Source organism: Lissotriton vulgaris, chromosome 12 (assembly GCF_964263255.1).
Source record: "Lissotriton vulgaris chromosome 12, aLisVul1.2, whole genome shotgun sequence".
Classification (NCBI taxonomy): Eukaryota; Metazoa; Chordata; class Amphibia; order Caudata; family Salamandridae; genus Lissotriton; species Lissotriton vulgaris.
In genome coordinates, this window is record NC_141700.1 from 125312527 (window position 1) to 125331837 (window position 19311).

A 19311-nucleotide genomic window follows, 5' to 3' on the forward strand; every position below is an offset into this window, starting at 1 on the left:
GAGCCGGGACTCCGCCGGAGACCAGAGGCCTCGGATCTCCGCCTCTCCCATGAGTCCTCTCAAGCCCTGGAGGGACGCGTCCGTCACAACTACGTGCTCTGGTTGGGGTAGGGAGAGTGATCTGCTGCTGGCAAAATCGTGGTCCGTGAGCCACCACAGCAACTGTCTTGCAGTGCCCTCCGAGATCAAGACATGGTCGGACAGGCTGCCCTGATGCTGGGCCCACTGAAACTTCAAGTCCCACTGCAAAGCCCGAATCAGAAACCTGGCATGATGCACCATAAGGATGCAGGAGGCCATCAGCCCCAGAAGCCGCAGCGTCAACCTGACAGACTCGGGATAACGGCTGAAAGATCTGAATCAGAGCCTGAATATCCGGAAACCCACTGTTCGAGAGGATAAACCCGAAACTGCGCCGAGTCCGGAACCGCTCCAATGAAGAGGAACTTCTGAGAGGGACACAGGTGTGACTTCGGCACATTGATGGAGAACCCCAGCAGGTGCAGGAGGTCGGCCGTAGTCTGGAGGTGGCTGATGACTGTCTGGGGTGAGCCCGCCTTTAACAACCAGTCGTCGAGGTAGGGGAAGACTGAAACACCTAACCTGCGACCACCGCCATCACTTTCGTGAACACTCGTGGGGCGCTGGTAAGGCCAAAGGGGAGCACGGTAAACTGAAAATGCTCTGGCCTACCGTGAACCACAGGTAACGCCGGTGGGCCGGCAGGACGGGGATATGAAAATAAGCGTCCTGCAAGTCCAACGCTACCATCCAGTCTCCTGGGTCCAGGACAGCTAGGACCTGAGCTAGTGTCAGCATCTTGAACTTCTCCTTCCGGAGGAAGCCGTTGACATTCCGTAGGTCCAAGATAGGGCGTAGGCCCCCTTTGCCCTTCTTGGGTACCAGAAAGTAGTGGGAGTAACAACCACACCCTACTTCTGGCCCAGGAACGCGCTTGATGGCCCCCTTGGCCAAGAGGGCGTAACTTCCTCTCGTAGAAGTGTCAAGTCATCCCCCGACACGCAGTGGTATCGCGGTGGCATGGCTGGAGTGGTCGCCTCAAAGGGGAGAGAGTAGCTCCTTCGGACGATCTGCAGCACCCACCTGTCCGATGTGACAGTGCGCCAGTGGAGGTGGTAATGGCGTCACATGGGCCTGAAAGCTCGGACTAGGAGGGTTTTGAGGCGGATGCTGCAGGAGTGGGTGTGGACTGGCCTCACCATTGTCCCCGACCGCCGCCACAGCGGTTTCCACGTCCGCCCACCGCGCTGGACGGTAGCCTGCGGTCCGTGGCTGGCAGGACGTGTGGGGGTGCCCTTTCCTTGGCCACGAAAGGAGCGAAAGGCAGCCGTTTGCTGGCGCGGGGCTGAGAGGCCCAAGGACTTGGCCGTAGTCGTGGAGTCCTTAAAGCGCTCAAGCGCATGGTCTGCCTTGTCGCCAAAGAGGCGACGGCCATCAAACGGCATGTCCATAAGGGTGTTCTGGACATCAGCCGAAAAGTTGGCGGACCTCATCCAGGTGTGGCGACAAATCGCCACCGTCGTTGCCATCGCTCGGCCCAGTGAATCCGTGGTATCCAGTCCACACCGGATGGAGTACCGTGCTTCATCTCCACCCTCCGCAAGGGCTTGGGTGAGTTTAGTCTGGACCTCCGCTGGACATTGTGGCAGCACATCTGTGACCGTGTCCCAAAAAGAGTGGGTATAACTGCCCAAGAGGCACGTGGTGTTGACTGACCGCAGCCCTAAACTTAGCGAGGAGAATACCTTCTTTCCGTATTGCTCGTACCTCTTGTATTATCGATCGTGGTGTGTTGGGGGGGGGGGGGGGCTTGTGCGTTTGGAATGCGGTCTGGGTATTAAAGGCCTGGATGACCAGGCTTTCGGGGTGGGATGGGTGGACAGGAAGCAAGGGCGGTGGGGTCTGGCCACATTCCTATCTACAGGCTGACCTGTAGCAGGCTTGGACCAAGTGCCCAGAAGAACGTCAGACAAGGCCTCATTAAACGGCAGCAGAGGCTCGGCCGAGCTTGCCTGCGGTTTAAGGACCGCAGTGAGGAGGTTAGTCCTCAAGGCTGCGACTGGGAGCTCCAGGCCCAAGGCCTTGGCTGCCCGCGTCAGCACCACACTATAGGCAGCCCCCTCCTCCGTAGCCACGGTAGGAGGGGAGACAAAACCAGTGTCCGGCGAGGTATCCAGTTCACTGGCCTCCCCTAGCTCACCTGTCCAGTCCTGATAAGACTGACACTCCCGTGCCAGAGGGTCCTCAGACCCCTCCCAATCCCCCTCGCCACCCATCTCCTGAGACTCAGGACCAAGTGATGGGGCCTGGTTATAGAAAAATCTCCCATCGGCGTCGGATATGGCGCCAGGCCCGAATAGAGGGTGGGATCGGGGACGACACTCTGGGGGCTGGCACCGGTGAGGTTGTGAGGCCTATAGGCGACGACCCGGATCCGGACCCTGCAGGGGCCTGCGGCGCCGGGACCGAAGTCACCGGCGGAGTTGGGGCCGAAGCACCCGACGGCGTCGAAGCGCCCGACCCGCTGGAACCCCCAGTCGGGCCGCTGGGCCCGGAGGCGCCGCGGAGCCTGACGGAGGAGTGAGCGACCGCATGGCCGTGAGGAAGGCCTCGATCTCCTCCGGCGTCGCGTGCTGCCCAGGGACCGACTGGTATGAAGCAGGCTGCGACGCCGGCGGCTCCGGCGGAGCCGGTGTCGCTCGAACCCCCGGCCGCGTCACGCGAGCGTCGGGGGGTGGTGAGGGGGGGGGGGGGGGGGAATTCGGAAGAGCGATGACGTCTCTTAGACTTCTTGTGCTTACCTGAGGACTTCGAGCCCGAAGACGACTCCTGGAGCTATGGTGGCTCCGACCCCGCGACCGGTCCCTCGACCTTCTCGCGGACCGGGACCTCGAGCGGCGCGGGTCCGACTACGGGAGCTCGAGTCGCTTGTGGGACCGCTCCCGCCTAGCTTTAGACGTCAGGGCTCTACCGTCGGAGCAGGCCTTGGCGTCGTCGTAGAGGCCCAGGCAAAGAAGACACCGGCGGTGGGGGTCGGTAACCGAAATCAGTCGGTCACAGTCGGCGCAGTGTTTGAACCCGGGCATCCCTACCGGCACCGTCGGAGTCGTTAGACTTCGAAAAGGATCAAAAAATTATCGAAAAAGTTTAGTCAAAAATGTTTCCGGATCTACGCTAGCTGGCGCGGAAAAAAGAAGAACTGATGTCAGCACGCGAGGGCAGCGTCTAAGTACTCCGTCGACGTCATCCCGGCACCAACTGCGCAGACGACTGACGCGGAGCCGCAGACGCCTACCGACGCGCAGGGGTATTGCTACGCAAAAGTTTCTAGATCCAGTCTGACGCCTGGAGATATTCTAAGGTAAGGAATTTAATACTAACCTGTTTCTTTCAGATAGGCTCGCCTATAGAAGAAAGCCGAAGGAGCCGTGCCAAGAGCCCAAAGGGAAGAGCTAGAACCTGAGCAATGCGTTGGGAATAGCCGGCGGGACACGAACACGCCAAGTGCACACCCAATCCCAAAAAGGGTAATTAGGGGCAATTAGCCTAAATTCTAAACCAGCTGAAGCAGGTTAACTGCCACAGAGACCATAAAGTGGCTTACACAAGAAGCATAAGAATGCCCGACCAGGCAGAATGAAGCCAAAGTGAGAAACAACCCCAAATATAGACTTGCAGGCAGTAGTCAAGGACCACTGCCATCAGAAGAGCTGTCCCACAGGTGTAGCTTCATCAATAGTAGGTGATCATTTGGAAAAAAAGGAATATCCAAAGCGGCAAACACCAAGCTAACGAATGGTGGGAAGAGTCTCAGAATCCGAGACCAACACTCCAGAGAAGACACGTACAGTGTCGAACACCAAAAAAGGGAGCATATGGCAAATTGGGTTATCGACCCAGTAAGCAGACACAAGGAGTAACCTATGGGCAACTTACAACAACTCAGAAACGCCCCCCATACATGGAGATATTGGTCCATAACTCGCAGCCTCGAAAAGAGGTGGTGACTTAGGAAGTGGAATACCAAGGCAACTGGCATGTGTACAAAAATGTATAAACATAAAATTATGTAGAGACATAACTAGCCAGGAGCATTAACATGTCCATACCGGATCACACCTAGTCCTTTAAGGGCAGGTAGGAGTAGTTTATGAAGAGGACACCATGAAACCTCCCAAGGAGGTGGATGACCATGGCGTAAGCACATGGCAGCAGGAAAAAACAGAACATAGTACAATGGACCACCAGGCGACGATTGGAGTCCACAGGATCTCCAGGCCCAGGTGAGATAAGCAACGCTATATAATAGCATACAAGTACCCCACATGGAGTATGCATACCCCAAACGGGGAACACCTCTTAGGGCAATAAGCCAAGCCAAAGGAGCGCAATAACAAACTGAACCCAGGAACATGAGTTCCGAGCCATGTGACATTACCGAGCTGAACCACCATCTCAATACCAGTCAGAGGACCAGACACAGCAAACTATGGTACACGGCCACAGCAGGCAGCTTAAAGCAAAACCCATCCAAGGGATGCCAATAAAAGGGTAATCACCCTTGACTACAGAAAAAGGAAGACGTAAAGCTCACTGCCCATATTAAACAGAGCGCATCTAAAGGATGCAAAATCAAAAAGTACCACCACGGAAGCAAGGCCTAAAAAGTCCTAAGTGGGAGGACGAAAGCCTGCAAGGATCCGGTGAACCGCCTACTCAGCATGAGCATCAACGAGCAAAACTCCATCAAAGGGCAAGTCAACCAGTCGCTCCCGGATATTTTCAGGGAAGACGCTGTCTTGCAACCAAGCAGGACGCCTTAAGGCAGCAGAGCCCGCCATAGCTCGGCCCAAAGAATCCGCTGTATGTAAGGCAGAGCGGATTGTGAATTAAGCAAGGTCGCGGCCATCCCTAAGGAGGTCGACACGAGCACCTTCAGAGGTGGCAGAAAGCAAGGACTCTGCAGAGTCCCACAGGGCAGAGGTAGCTCGACCCAAAATACACACTGTATTTAAAGGACCGTAAGGCCGCACTAGAGGAGGCAAAGTTGTTCCTACCCCACGACTCCAGCCATCTGGACTCTAGAGAGGGAGGAAGTGTTAGTGGGGGCAGAGAAGGAAAGGCAGTCTGCAACACAAACCACTGCGCATCAGGGTGCACAAAAAGACAAACATGATCATGTGGAGCTGGGCGGTGGTGGTGCAAAACCGAACGAGCCACAGGGTCACCTGAAGCAGGCCAGACCCAGGTACCCAAAAAGGGCATCATAAAGTGAAGCCTCAAATGGCAGAAGTGGCTCCACATTTCCGGACCCTCAGTGAAGGACCTCAAGCAAGGGGTCCAAAGGTAAAAGGGCAGAAGGGGGTTGCATGTTTAAAATGTGGGTGGCCAATGAGACCACTCGCAATAAAGCCGCAACAGCCTCGGTCGCCCTTCACAAAGGGGACAACAGCTCATCAGTGGGGGAGGGTTGTAAGCTCACCCTCCCAAGACACTGAGGGTGCGACCAATGCCCCACATAAGGGAGCCCCTTGGAAGAATGAGGATCCTGATGGGGCTCTCCTGGGGAGGCGAAGAGCCTGCCGGATCTGGGAGATCCTGAGGAGGCTCCACGAATTCCGAGGGGGGCACTGACAACAACAGCTCCGGTGACGACGACGAGAGGGCGGCGCCAAACTCTCTCTAGAGGTCTCTAGAGACGAGTCCACAACTCTGCGTCGACACAGCGCCAAAACAACGTGTATCGGCACCGATCTTGCCTTGTATGTGGCCGACTCGGCTGCATCAGGCGTAGAGTCTGCGCCATCCGGCGCCGAAACTATTACAAGCTCCCCTTCCGAAGAAGGCGGCTCTGGAGTCAGCGAGGCAGACTCAGCCTCCTCCAAGACAGGCTCCGACTCCGGGGAAAAAAGCGGAGCCGAGCCTCCAGCACCGGTACGGTGCCGACCCCGGCTCCGGACGTACAGCCGCCTGCCCAGAAGCCCAGGGTGTGCTCAAGGCAGGGCTATGAGAACTAGCAACCACCTGCAGCACCACAGGGAGCCCAGCGGGGCTATGTGGCGCAGCAGAGGCGCCGTGAGTCAGAGGGGGACCCGGGTGGGCCGTGCCCTGACAACACGTCTAACGTTCCTGAGGGGCAAAGGCTCAAAGGCTTAATTGGCACCGGGGCAAACTCACCGGGAAGTGGGTCGGGGATCCCACAAGAAGTGGAGGCCCCGAGGACGCCCCAGGAACAGGAGAGGACCCAAGGGAGGCTTGCAAAGCAGCAGCATATGACTCCATTTGGGCCACCCGGAAAGGGCGGATAGAAGGGGGGTGGGGGCGACTATTGGGAGCGCACGTCCAGAATGTTCCGGGCACCAGAGCACCTGACAAAAGAAAGGGAGCGACGGCCCCGGGCCCTAGAGGGCTATCGACAGCAGAACTAGACAGTAGAGGGACCTGCCGCGGGACGAGATGACTCAGACCGGGACAGCCTTGCCGGGAGAAGCTTCATACAGCGCTCCCGCCGAGACTTCGGTGTGAGAAGGTGGCCTGATATGCAGTGCTCACTATTCTAGTGAACACTATGTATCAGTCCAGCAACCCTTATTGATGATTGGTTGTAAGTCAACCTTATAGACCAGCTATCCTAGTAGCGTGGATACGAGCAGTCTAAGGCTAAAGACTCGAGAGGGCGTGTTAAGCCAGCTGTTTACCACACATATACCCCTTGAATACCCAGTGAAAGGACACCACACAAGTGTTATGAAAATAAACAGTTATTTATTAAGTATCACAACAGCCCTGTACTCTTTATGAGGACAGGGTACTAAGCACAAACCAAAACTCTTACAAAAATACTTAAGTTAGCACAGTATATACAAATGCCCGAGGGGCACGGAAAACCATATACTCTGAAAGTGGAATGCGAAATTCCTAGCAGGTAAGTACAGTACTAATAGCTTTTGGAATCGCTAGGACTTGACTAGGGAATCGTTAGATTACTTCTAGGAGGCCTAGGGGACTCGGGTGCAGTGTGTGCACTCTCACGCGAGATGCGGGACAAAAGTCTATGGTAGCTAGGAATTAGAAAGTTAGTGTTCTCGGGCGAACCCGACCTGGTAGGGAGAAAACGAAAGTAGATTCTGACCCTTGGATAGTGAGGCTATGCTGGGGCACCGAAATGCCGAAGTTACCTAGCCCAGGGGCTGCAGCTGCATAGGTCTGAAAAGACGTCGGGAATCCTCGTAGACGGACCAGGAGCCGGAAGAAAAGATGCTGGCCGGTGACCAGTGAAGAAAGTTCAGTCGGATCCAAGCCTGGATCTTGAAGATAGATGACACCTGAAAGCAGAGGGGACCAAGTTCGAGACTACTAGCCAGTAGTCAGTGGGCACCAGGAGGGCACCGGATGGTAGCCACCTCGACTAGGTGAGTGGGTGACGCTTGACTCGAAGATCCCACGGACCAGGAGGCGTTGTCGGCGACCAGGATGGAGGATCGAGCTGTCCCACGAAGATCGAAGCTGTCGGCGTCGCTGGACCCAGGATTGGGCAACAAAGCCTTGGCAAATTCAAGCCCACGCGGTGGACCTAAAATGGCGTCTGGAGTGGACCAGGAGGGTCCGGGGTGCCTCTCTTGAACAAGGAAGCAAGGGCCAGCCTGGAGCAACCAGACCAGCAGAAGAGTTGTCGTCGGGCGTCGTTCAGAAGGCCACAAGCCAGCCGGCTAGTAGCCAAACAACGCGGTGCACAGCAAACAGCAGAAGGGCCCCACGCAGATCGTGGAGATGCAGGGGGGCTGATCTTGGGTGCTGGAGCTGCGCAGGGTCGGGGCTTCTCGGACCCCAAAGCACTCACCAGTGGAGGACACGGTGGGCTTGCAGTAAAGATGTCGTGCAGTCTTGGCGATCGTCGGTCCCTTGAGGTCTCGTCGCACTCACGGTTCTCAGCTTGGCTGTAGAGGTGAGTAGAGGTCAGAGGTGCCAGGGAAGCCGGGTCTCGTCGAGCTGGGTCGTCGGATTCGTGATGAAGGACTTGCAGCAGACCGCAGTGTTCTTTAGGATGGTGCCCGCTTGATGCAGGGTGACTACTCCTTAGCCACAAGGGAGAATCTTGAAGAAGAAATCGTGAAGTCCTTTCGAAGAAAGTGGTATCTTGATTCCAAAGATGATCTAATTTTAACAGGGGGCCCGCTCCCATCTTTATGCTAAAAAAGGGGGCTGACCCGGTGACTAGGTCCTGCCTATGGGTGGGACTAGGTGGGGGGTGGTTACACCCCTCAGCCATGCCGGACTTCCCCAGGCCAGGGGCTGGTGTGCCCCTGGAACTGGTTCAGACCGGCCTATGCGTAGTGAGCACCGGGGTGCCACTCAGCAGTCACCTTCCTGTAAAGCCCTGCCTACCCAGGATACACAAAACCATGTCTGGGACGGTGCTAGCACCGCCCCTGACAGGAAACCCTTTGTCCAGGCTCCCCTCGCTGGAAGGACTCCCAGCTGTAGGGGGTCAGACTCGTGTCTGTGGTGGCAGCATCCATTTTGTGGAGCTGAGGCTTCAGTTAACTTTAACCGGGGTTCACAGTTACATACATGTCGTGTCCCTCTAGAAGGGTGGAATGCTAACCCCGTCGCCAGAATTGGCGAGGGGTTAGTATTCCAATTCGTATGACACCTTACTCGACATGTTTTGATAAAGCAATACCAAAGATAGCATTTAACCGCGAGGATTATAATGCACTTAAGAGTATATGGTATGCGATATCATGGAACAGCTATTAGGACTTGATTCCGCAAGCTGCAGACAGGCTCAGCTCATGCCAGAGCACCATCTCACACGATTCCAAGCACTCTGCCTTCAGGATTGTCAAGGCCTGCCATAGGAGTGACTGATAGGAATCTGTGTGTCCATTTTAGGGTTAGGTATAGGTATACTACACCTACAGCAAAGGGTGATTACACGACTTTGCCCCAGCTGTCATGCAGCCAGTTGTGTCAAATTTAGGAGGCCAGCCAGGGGTGGCACAATACGTGCTGCAGCCCCTGGCAGCCCTGGGTACACCTATGCCCTGAGTTACAGGGTCTGATAAGGTGGCCCAGTACCAATTGGTAGATGCACCTAGGGTACATGAGGTAATTTAGAAAGAGAACAGCCAGGCTGTGGGTCTGATTGGCAGGCCCACAGCCAGAGTAAGTCGTAAACCAGTGAAACAAAAGCAAAAAATCTGGGTGATCATAGGATTGCAGACCCTACTCTCCTACATTCGGCTTCAGATGTTGGCAGGCTTTGCAGTCTGTGGATTCATGGTGCTCGCCCAGACACCACATACAAATAAGATACGGGTCCATCACGGACATCTGCAGCAAACAGGCAATGCAAGTTTTAAAGCCTGAAGGCATCACACACTGTTCCCGATGCGAAGCGTCGAAAAGGAGGGCTGAAAACAGGCCAGAGGAACCGCTTAGTCTGGATCCGCGTTGCACGCGGAAAAGGAAATGGACGCCAGCGCGCCGGGAGGGACTTATACGACCTCGCTGACGTCACGTACATGGATGATGTCACGGCGGCGGCGTGTGGCAAAATTTTTCAGGATCTAGTTTGGCGCCTGTAGATATTTAAAATAAAGGAATCTGCGGCTAGATATCTAACAGATCATAAGGATAGTAGGTTCTGCACATCCACTGATGAGTAAGTATTTTGTCATTCATCAGCACAATCCTGTACCGTTTGCAGAGGTAATAGCATAGGGCATTGCCACACCTTAAAAATAAGATAAGCAAAAAAGTCAATTTTCTCCTTCAAGAGATCTTCAATGATAGTCATGGGCAATGGACAGTCTAGTTGGTTCAACACAGGATTCAGATGCTGGCATACATGTTAGCAGGCCAGTTTACTGACAGAGGTCAAGAAGGAATAGGCTACAAGACATCTGGGCCACCTCTAGAATGAAGCTTGGGTAGCTTTGGGTTAATTCTTTAAGGGAAAGTGTGGCAGGCTCAAGCAGTTGGAGCTCTTCCTTGACCTCACAAGTAACCATAAAAGCTTTGGGAAGAACAGGTAGCAAGGAATCAAGTGGGTGACCACTCAGGCTTTTTTACTTTTGTCCCCGACACTCGCTCACTAGCTTTCTAGTGACTTACACTGTTAAGTGTGCTTCTAAAGGGAGAAAATTCTTCAAGCGCCTTCGGTAAGGATACCCTAAGCACCAGAACGCACAAAGTACAGTGCCTTTAACTGCAATTAATAGAACATCGAAGACCACCACTGTGGCACCAGAGGAAACCCATGGAATGAAGAATGAGAACAATGAAATAATGGAGAAATCTAATAAAATAAAAAACACTTTGCGTAAATGCAGTCATTGTGCAGGAGTCCCTGTAACAAAAAATAGGGGGACAGTGTGGTAGGGAGAACATGAGGGTTGAACTTGTTGCACATGAGCTGTGGCTCTATTTTCCTATGTTTCATGCTGAGCTGCAGTCACCAAAATGATATTCTTAATACCATAGCTGTTCAGATTCCCTAGAATATGTTATACTAACCTACTTGTTAAGGTTTAATGTGTATCGCCTGCATGCAGGTACATTATTTCCTTATCTAATCAGACGCTCAGTCATACTGCTTTTAGTTTTGAGGATTCACTTGCTAGTTCTTTTGAGGCCATACATTCAAATGTGGAGTACTGTTTTGAAGCTCAAGTTAAATGTTATAATTAGTCACAATCGTGGTTGTGATCCTTATATTGATAACTAACTGCAGCAAAATTAAGTGTAGGTTGTTGCAACACTGGTCCCAGGACCATTGCTCTTTCAACAAGCCAAGAAATACAGATCAGTCCATCAAGGGTGTTCACATCACTATCACTATGGACTCCTCAAGTCCCCAGGGCATGCATTGTAGCTTAGTTACTTCAATATATTTTACTCTTGCAAACATCAAACCCGGAGAGTGCTCCCTTACTGCTCTATACCTCAACATAGACCCAAATGCCAAAGGCTTTTGAGCTATATAGACTTGCAAATCTAGATTGGATGACTAATAAAAATCTGGTAGAATACAAGATAATGTGAGTTTCTATTAACTAGGGCAGAACTAGTGCAGCTTTCAAAATTAGATGGCAGGCATCTGTGGCTTTCTCTGCAAAACCAGGAAGGATAACCACACTTTTTTAAAGTGGGATTTTGGAAAATAATTATTAAGTGTCCTTGATGCCAGTAGAATAGTATAATCATCCTACTCTTGGATAGCGTTGCTTCAATAGTCTTATTCATGTCATTTTGTTAGATACCTAGGTTTCTGCAGTGGTACTCTAGCTTATTATATATGAACCTGCAGAAACACGTTACTGAACTTTGCTCCATTTTCAGACAAAACATACCTGCAACGCTAAAGACTCGCATTTTAATATTGTTCCCTCTGCTTGTTCTCATATATCCAAAACCCTAATTCTGGCAGTAGACAGTTTGACCCATGTTCATATGTAACCAGCTTAACGTTTTATGGACCTTACCCAAAGAGTCCAGAGTGCACAGCAATCCCATTGCTTATTTTTATTTAATACTTTGGCCTGCATATAGTTCAACATCACACCCCCATAAACGGTCCAACCTAGACTCAAACAAGAGGTACAACCACGCTTATCCACAAGAAATGTGGAATGCACAATGCTTACCATTGCAGACAGTGTGGAAAAAAGGTTTAGCGGGCAGCACCGTAGAAAGTAACCTGTAATCCACTAAATGCACCACAATATAGACTACTAAAAGCGGAAGCTGGAACTGTTAACATAACAGCCTGGAACATTTGATAAATTGAGTCCCTTTAACGTCGTCGAAAAGGAAACCCTATTTGGGGCAGTGTGCGCTACATAAATCTGGTCAGTCAATGCAGAAGACAATATACAAGACTAAATAAGTCTTAAACAAGGAGGGATGACTTAACAGGCCACAGCCTGAATTGATAAAGCAGTGAGATCCAAGTCTCTTCCTTGTGATCTCAAACCTACGATGTGATCCTAAAAAGAAATGCAATCCAAGAGTTTCCTCTTACCAGTGTTGTAAGCGTGGGAGCCGTAGGCGCCGGCCTGCTGGAAAGCGGCTGCGGATGCATTTACACCGACGTTCACACCGTGCTGCTTGGAAGAGGTAGGAGGGACCTGGATAAGAGAGGGACACACAGACTGAGCCTCTGCACAGATTCCAGAGCCCTGCCGGCACGTCCCAACTCCCCCACATCTCATTTTAAATATCAATACAGAACACAAATACACTATTTTGGGGATGATCTGGTCCCGATAACGTCAACACAAAAACGTGGGTCACCCAAACCAAATGCGGACCGAGGAGAAACCATGCCAGAATGCAAGGACAACGACTATATATGTAAATGTTCACACTTGGGATTATCGCGACTTATCTTGTGTCATCCAAGAAAAACTGGTTAACTGCGGATTAACACTGGACACTCCTTAACTGAACAAAGGATAAACATATGGGCCGATTATTCAAGTCGACTGGCTGACATGTAGACAAAATATCTGACTTACCAAAACTTCAGCATGCACTAGGCCATCAACAAAAAGGAGGAATGCACAAGTTACTACTTGTGTAACGATATATCTGTAAGAGACATTAGTTAGTGATAGATTCCTTACCTTAGAATATCCCCAGGCGTCAGACTGGATCCGTAAAATTTTGCATAGCAATACCCCTGCGCGCCGGCAGGTGTCGTCCACGGCTCCGCGTCCATCGTTGGCGTCGGAATTACGTTGGAGTAGTTAGACGCCGCCCATGTGCGCTGACGTCAGTTCTGATACACAGCTTTTCCGCGCCAGATACGCAGAGCCATGATAGAACCAACACTGGTGCCATGAAACTAGGGCCCTGAAAGGGGATGACCTTAACCCTAGATATCGGTTTGCAGAACGGGGAGGATGGGTGGGTCGGTTAGGAATCTATCACTAACTAATGTCTCTTACAGATATATCGTTACACAAGTAGTAACTTGTGCATCTGAAAGAGACACGTTAGTGATAGATTCCTTACCTTAGAATAGGTACCCCAGGAATACCAACCCCGGTGGTGGGTCTGCGAACCAATAATCACACCAGAAAGTCCTGGAGGACAGAACGGCCAAAGAAGCCATCCCTCCGGACTTGGCTGTCCAGGCAATAGTGTCTTGCAAACGTGTGCAGCGAGACCCACGTAGCTGCCTGGAAAATGTCCTGCAAGGGCACTCCTCGGCCCAGGGCAGTGGTAGTCGCAGTGGCCCGAGTGGAATGAGCCCGTAGTCCAACAGGGGGTTCCTTCTTAGCCAAGGAGTAACACACCTGGATACACAAGATGATCCACCGCAAGATGGTCCGCTTGTGCACCGCCTTTCCCTTCTTAGCGCCCACGTAACCAACAAAGAGTTTGTCATCCACCCGGAACTGGCGTGTGCGATCCAGATAGTAAGAGAGCGCACGTTTAGGGTCCAGACGGTGAAGCCTCTTCCTCTTTCGAGGGATGCGGAGGCGGAAAGAAGGTGGGCATGGTAATGGACTGCCCGATGTGGAAGGCCGTGACAACCTTGGGCAGGAAAGAGGGTCTCGTCCGCAACACAACCTTGTCCAGATGAACAGAGAGGAAAGTAGGTGTAGAAGAAAGAGTATGGAGCTCACTCACTCTCCTGGCAGAGGTGATGGCAACCAGGAAAGCAGTCTTCAAGGTAAGAAGACGGAGAGGACAGTTATGGAGCGGCTCAAAGGGAGCACACATTAGGTAGGTAAGTACAAGATTCAAGTCCCACTGGGGCATCACGAAAGGAACAGGAGGAAACGTGTGTGATGCCCTTCAAAAACCTATTTACAATCGGGGACTTGAACAAGGAAGGCTGATCAGGCAGCCTTAAGAAGGTGGAAAGGCAGAAAGGTAGCCCTTGATAGTGCCCAGAGCAGAGCCCTGCTGGGCAAGAGAAAGAAGGAAGAGGAGAACCTCAGAAAGGGGTGCATAGAGTGGATCCACAGCCTTTGCTGTGCACCATGCCACAAATCTGTTACATCTGCAGGCGTATACCGACTTTGTGGAGGGACGCCTGGCTGCCAGAATGACACTACAGACTTCGGGAGGCAAGTCAAATGGACTCAACTGTCGCCGCTCAATCTCCAAGCTTGTAGGTGGAGACTGGACAGTTTCGGGTGGAGGACCGTCGCCTGCTGCTGCGACAGAAGGTCCTCCCGAAGAGGCAGACGAATCGGGGGATCGACTGACATGCCGAGTAGCTCGGGATACCAGTATCTACATGCCCAGTCCGGAGCCACAAGGATAACCTGGGCCCGGTCGCGCCTGATCTTCAGCACTCTGGGCAGAAGTGGTATAGGCAGAAAGGCCTACAATAGACAGCAACTCCACTCGCGACGAAAAGCGTGTTCGAGCGAGTGCCGCCTTGGAAATTCCAACGCGCAGATTTGATGACATTGCGCGTTCTCTTCTGTGGCGAATAGATCTAACCAAGGCTCTCCCCACTGCTGAAAGAGGCCTTGCACCACGTCAGAGTTCAGACGCCATTTGTGATCCCTCATGCACTTACGGCTGAGTTCGTCCGCCCTGGCGTTCAGGGAACCTGCCAGGTGTTGAACCACCAGGGTCACGCCCTGATGTTCCAGCCACTGCCAGAGGCGCAGAGCCTCCTGGCATAGGGTCCACGACCCCACCCCGCCCTGTTTGTTGCAGTACCACATGGCGGTGGTGTTGTCCGTGAACACCTGCACTACACTTCCCTGGACAGAGGGGAGGAATGCCTTCAGTGCAAGTCGGATCGCCCGCAGCTCCAGAAGGTTGATGTGGAGCTGGGACTCCGCCAGAGACCAAAGACCTCTGATCTCGGCCTCTCCCATGTAGCCCCCCCAGCCCAGGAGGGACGCGTCACAACTACGTGTTCTGGGTGGGGTAGGGATCTGCCACTGACCCAATCGCGGTCCGTGAGCCACCACTGCAACTGTCTTGCAGTGCCCTCCGAGATCAAGACATGGTCTGACAAGTTGCCCTGATGCTGGGCCCACTGAAACTTCAGGTCCCACTGCAGAGCCCGCATCCGCCACCGGGTGTGATGCACCAGAAGGATGCAGGAGGCCATCAGCCCCAAAAGCCGCAGAGTCAACCTGACCGAGACTCAGGATAAAGGTTGAAAGATCGGAATCAGAGCCTGAATATCCCGAACCTGCTGTTCGGGAGGATAAACCCGAAACTGCGCAGAGTCCAGAACCGCTCCGATGAAGAGGAGCTTCTGAGAGGGACACAGGAGTGACTTTGGCGCGTTGATGGAGAACCCCAGCAAGTGCAGGAGATCTGCCGTAGTCTGGAGGTGGCTGACTACTGTCTGGAGCGAGCCCGCCTTCAACAACCAGTCGTCGAGGTAGGGGAAGACTGACACCCCTAACCTGCGCAGATGGGCTGCGACCACCGCCATCACTTTCGTAAACACCCGTGGGGGCGCTGGTAAGGCCGAAGGGGAGCCCGGTAAACTGAAAGTGCTCATGGCCTACCATGAACCGCAGGTAACGCCGGTGGGCCGGCAGGACAGGGATGTGGAAATAAGCGTCCTGCAAGTCCAACGCTACCATCCAGTCTCCGGGGTCCAGGGCAGCTAAGACCTGAGCCAGAGTTAGCATCTTGAACTTCTCCTTTCGGAGGAAGCCGTTGACATTCCGTAGGTCCAAGATAGGGCGCGGGCCCCCTTTGCCCTTCTTGGGTACCAGAAAGTAGTGGGAGTAACAACCACACCCTACTTCCGGCCCAGGAACGCGCTCGATGGCCCCCTTGGTCAAGAGGGCCGTGCCTTCCTCTTGCAGAAGTAGCAAGTGATCCCCCGACACGCGGTGGAATTGCGGTGGCATGGCTGGAGGGGTCGCCTCGAAGGGGAGGGAGTAGCCCCTTCAGACGATTTGCAGCACCCACCTGTCCGACGTGACAGTGCACCAGTGGAGGAGGTGATGGCGAACCCTGCCCCCCACTGGCTTCACATGGGCCTGAAAGCACGGACTAGGAGGGTTTAGAGGCAGGTGCTGCGGGGGAAGGTGTGGACTGGCCTCGCAGATGTCCCCGACTGCCGCTACGGCGGTTTCCACAGCCGCCACCGAGCTGTTGAACATTCTGCGGCGCGTGGCTGGCAGCACGTATGGGGGCGCCCCTTCCGTGGCCACGAAAGGGGCGAAAGGCACCCGTTTGCTGGCGTGGGACCGAGAGGCCCAAGGACTTGGCCGTAGCCCTGGAGTCCTTAAAACGCTCAAGCGCATGGTCTGCCTAGTCGCCAAAGAGACGACGGCTATCGAACGGCATGTCCAGAAGAGTGGCCTGGACATCGGCCGAAACGTTGGCGGACCTCAACCAGGCGCGGCGTCGAACCGCAACCGTTGTTGCCATCGCCCTGCCCAGTGAGTCCGTTGTATCCAGCCCACACCGGAGGAATATCGTGCTGCATCTTGACCCTCCGCAAGGGCTTGGGTGAGTTTTGCCCGGGCCTCCTCCGGACATTGTGGCAGCCCTTCCGCGACCGTGTCCCACAGTGTGTGGGTGTAGCGGCCCATGAGGCATGCGGTATTGACTGACCGCAGTCCCAAACTCAGGGACGAGAACACTTTCTTCCCGAACTGTTCATACCTCTTGGATTCCCGATCGGGCAGAGCCGTCGGGAATGCAGTCTGGGAAGTGGAGGCCTGGATGACCAGGCTCTCGGTGGTGGGATGGGTGGACAAAAAGCAAGGGTCGCCTGGGGCCGGGTGGTAGCGTCTGGCCAAGTACCTATCCACAGGCGGACCTGTGGCAGGCTTGGACCAAGTGCCCACAAAAACGTCACACAAGGCCTCATTAAACGGCAGCAGAGGCTCATTGGAGCTTGCCTGCGGTTTAAGGACCTCAGTGAGGAGGTTAGTCCTCAGGGCCGCGACAGGGAGCTCAAGGTTTAAGGCCTTGGCCGCCCGCATCAACACTACACTATAAGCAGCCCCTTACTCCGTAGCCACGGTGGGAGGGGAGACAAATCCAGTGTCTGGCAAAGTGTCAAGTCCACTGGCCTCCCCAAGCTCATATGTCCAGTCCTGTTGAGACTGGCACTCCCGTGCCAGAGGGTCCTCAGACCCCTCCCAATCACCCTCGTCACCCATCTCCTGTAGTTCAGGGTCAACAGATGGGGCCAGATCATGGAAAAAAATCTCCAAATGCCGTCGGGAGTGTCGCCGGAACCGGACCGAGTGTAGGATCGGTGACGGCGCCCATAGCAGTCACCGGGGGCGACACCCGCAGGGCCGGTGAGGTCGTGAGGTCGACCGGCGACGACCCGGATCCGGAAGCGGATCCAGGGAGGGCCCTCGGCGCCGGGACCGAAGTCGCCGGCGCCGCTGGGGCCGAAGCACCCGGCGGCGCCTGAACCGAAGCACCCGACTCGGGCCCGGAGGCGCCACGGAACCCTGGCCATGAGGTACCGCTTGATTTCCTCAGGTGTCGCGCCATGCCCAGGGACCCGAAGGTGTGGGGCAGGTGGCGCCGTCCGCTACTCCGTAGGAGCCGCGTGGGTGGTGTCACCCGAACCCAAGGCCACATCGCGCAAGCGTCGGGGTGAGTCGGAGGAACGATGCCTCTCCGACCTCTTATGCCTCTTACCTGAGGACTTGGATCCTGACGACCGATGTCCACTCCCGGAGCTGCGAGGGCTCTGACCCCGCGACTGGGACCTGGAGCAGCGTGGGGCCGACTGTCGGAGTTCCAGTCGCTTGCGGGACCGCTCCCGCCTAGCTTTAGACGTCAGGGCCCGGCAGTCGGAGCAGGTGCGGCCGTAATGGTCTAGGCCTAAACACTTGAGGCACCGGCGATCGGGGTCGGTAACCGACCTCAGTCGGTCGCACTTGGAACAAGGTTTAAACCCAGGCATCCCTACCGGCACCGTTGGAGTCGAAGACTCTAGTAGAGAAATGATCAGTCAAAAAAGACTACGGGGTAGAGCTTCTCCGGATCTGCGCTAGCTGGCGCAGAAAAAAGAAGAACTGACGTCAGCGCGTATGGGCGGGGTCTAAGTACTCCGACGACGTCATTCCGGCGCTAACGACGCAGACGACTGACGCGGAGCTGCGGACGACGCCTGCCGGCACGCAGGTGTATTGCTTCGCAAAATTTTACGGATCCAATCTGATGCCTGGGGATATTCTAAGGTAAGGAATCTAATACTAACGTGTCTCTTTCAGATATTAGGGCTTTGTTAGCAGGGGCAGCACACTTTTAAACAAGGTATGAAGAGGGGTCTGTGTCTCCAGATAAGGCAGGACCACTAGCCCACCACTGCTTTAGGTACTGTCTTATCTATCAGTGAATCTTACCCAGCAATGAAAATACCCAAACCAAAATAAGATAACCAACTTAACCCATTCGCACCCAAACACTGTTCAAGTTCATCAACCTAAATGCATACACTAAAAAGGAGTATTCAAATTACATATTAATTAATTCCTTTTCATAAAGATATTGTTTGTTTCTCAGAAGAGATGGCATGAATTAAGGAAATACTGAATAATTTATTTTTTTAAACAAACAAATTCTATTCAGGTTTTCCAGAAAAAAACAATCCACATGGATTATTTACCAATCCCACAACATCTTACATTCTCTTATAATAGTCTCCACCAGGTACAGTAAACATCCATTCCCTTGGTAAATACTGAAATTGCCTTAACATGTCAGTTGAAGGGATGTCTGTGTAAAAAAAATCTTAAGACATGTCACTTATGGGGAGCAATTCAACCAAAACACCTCAATGCACTGCGCAAGATCTTACACAGTGTGAGGGGGTGCTGATGCCAGAGGCCATACTAGTCAGATAAGAGTGCAGTGGCTAGCAAGGGGTCACAGCAACCACAGGGGTTTCTCAAGGATGGGTGAATTTTTATCAGGCACTACACTTCAACTATAACTGCTGAATTTCTCTAGTATTGTACAAGTAAAATGGCAGCTTAACTAGAACTTGATTTTGGAAAAGGGGTGCTGATGGACAGAGTTTCTGAATGATGCAGAATACTCCTACCCAGTCAAGAGATCAGGGCTAGATCCATCACCGTTTTTTAGCTCACTGCACCATCCCAGCTCAGAACCTGGCTACATGCAAATTAGTCTGTTCCTGTCCCAGTGCACAGGGCAAACCAAACTACCAAGCCAATTCTTATACTGGGAAGGAAACAAGCTTCCGGGGACCGGTTTCTGGCATTTCAGCCGTCGTCGGCCCGGCTTGCTTGAATCCTGATGGTGCAATGAGCAAGGGACTCACGTCTGAGTATACCCTCCCACACA

At 53.4% G+C, this 19311-nt stretch overlaps 1 protein-coding gene across 23 annotated transcripts in view; it reads right to left on the reverse strand.

Moving 5' to 3' along the window:
* UBAP2L (ubiquitin associated protein 2 like) overlaps window positions 1-19311 on the reverse strand; it is an 889182-nt gene that overhangs the window by 280991 nt on the left and 588880 nt on the right. For 19 of the 23 annotated variants that reach the window (XR_015302632.1, XR_015302631.1, XR_015302633.1 and 16 more), the window contains one exon: window positions 12050-12155. The exons of the other annotated variants lie outside the window; for them this stretch is intronic. Coding sequence is in view for 16 of the 19 variants with exons in the window: in XM_086947511.1 (XP_086803637.1) it covers window positions 12050-12155 (106 nt within the window). In the remaining 3 variants the exon portion in view is untranslated. The remainder of the gene's footprint in view (window positions 1-12049; window positions 12156-19311) is intronic. 23 annotated transcript variants of the gene reach the window in all.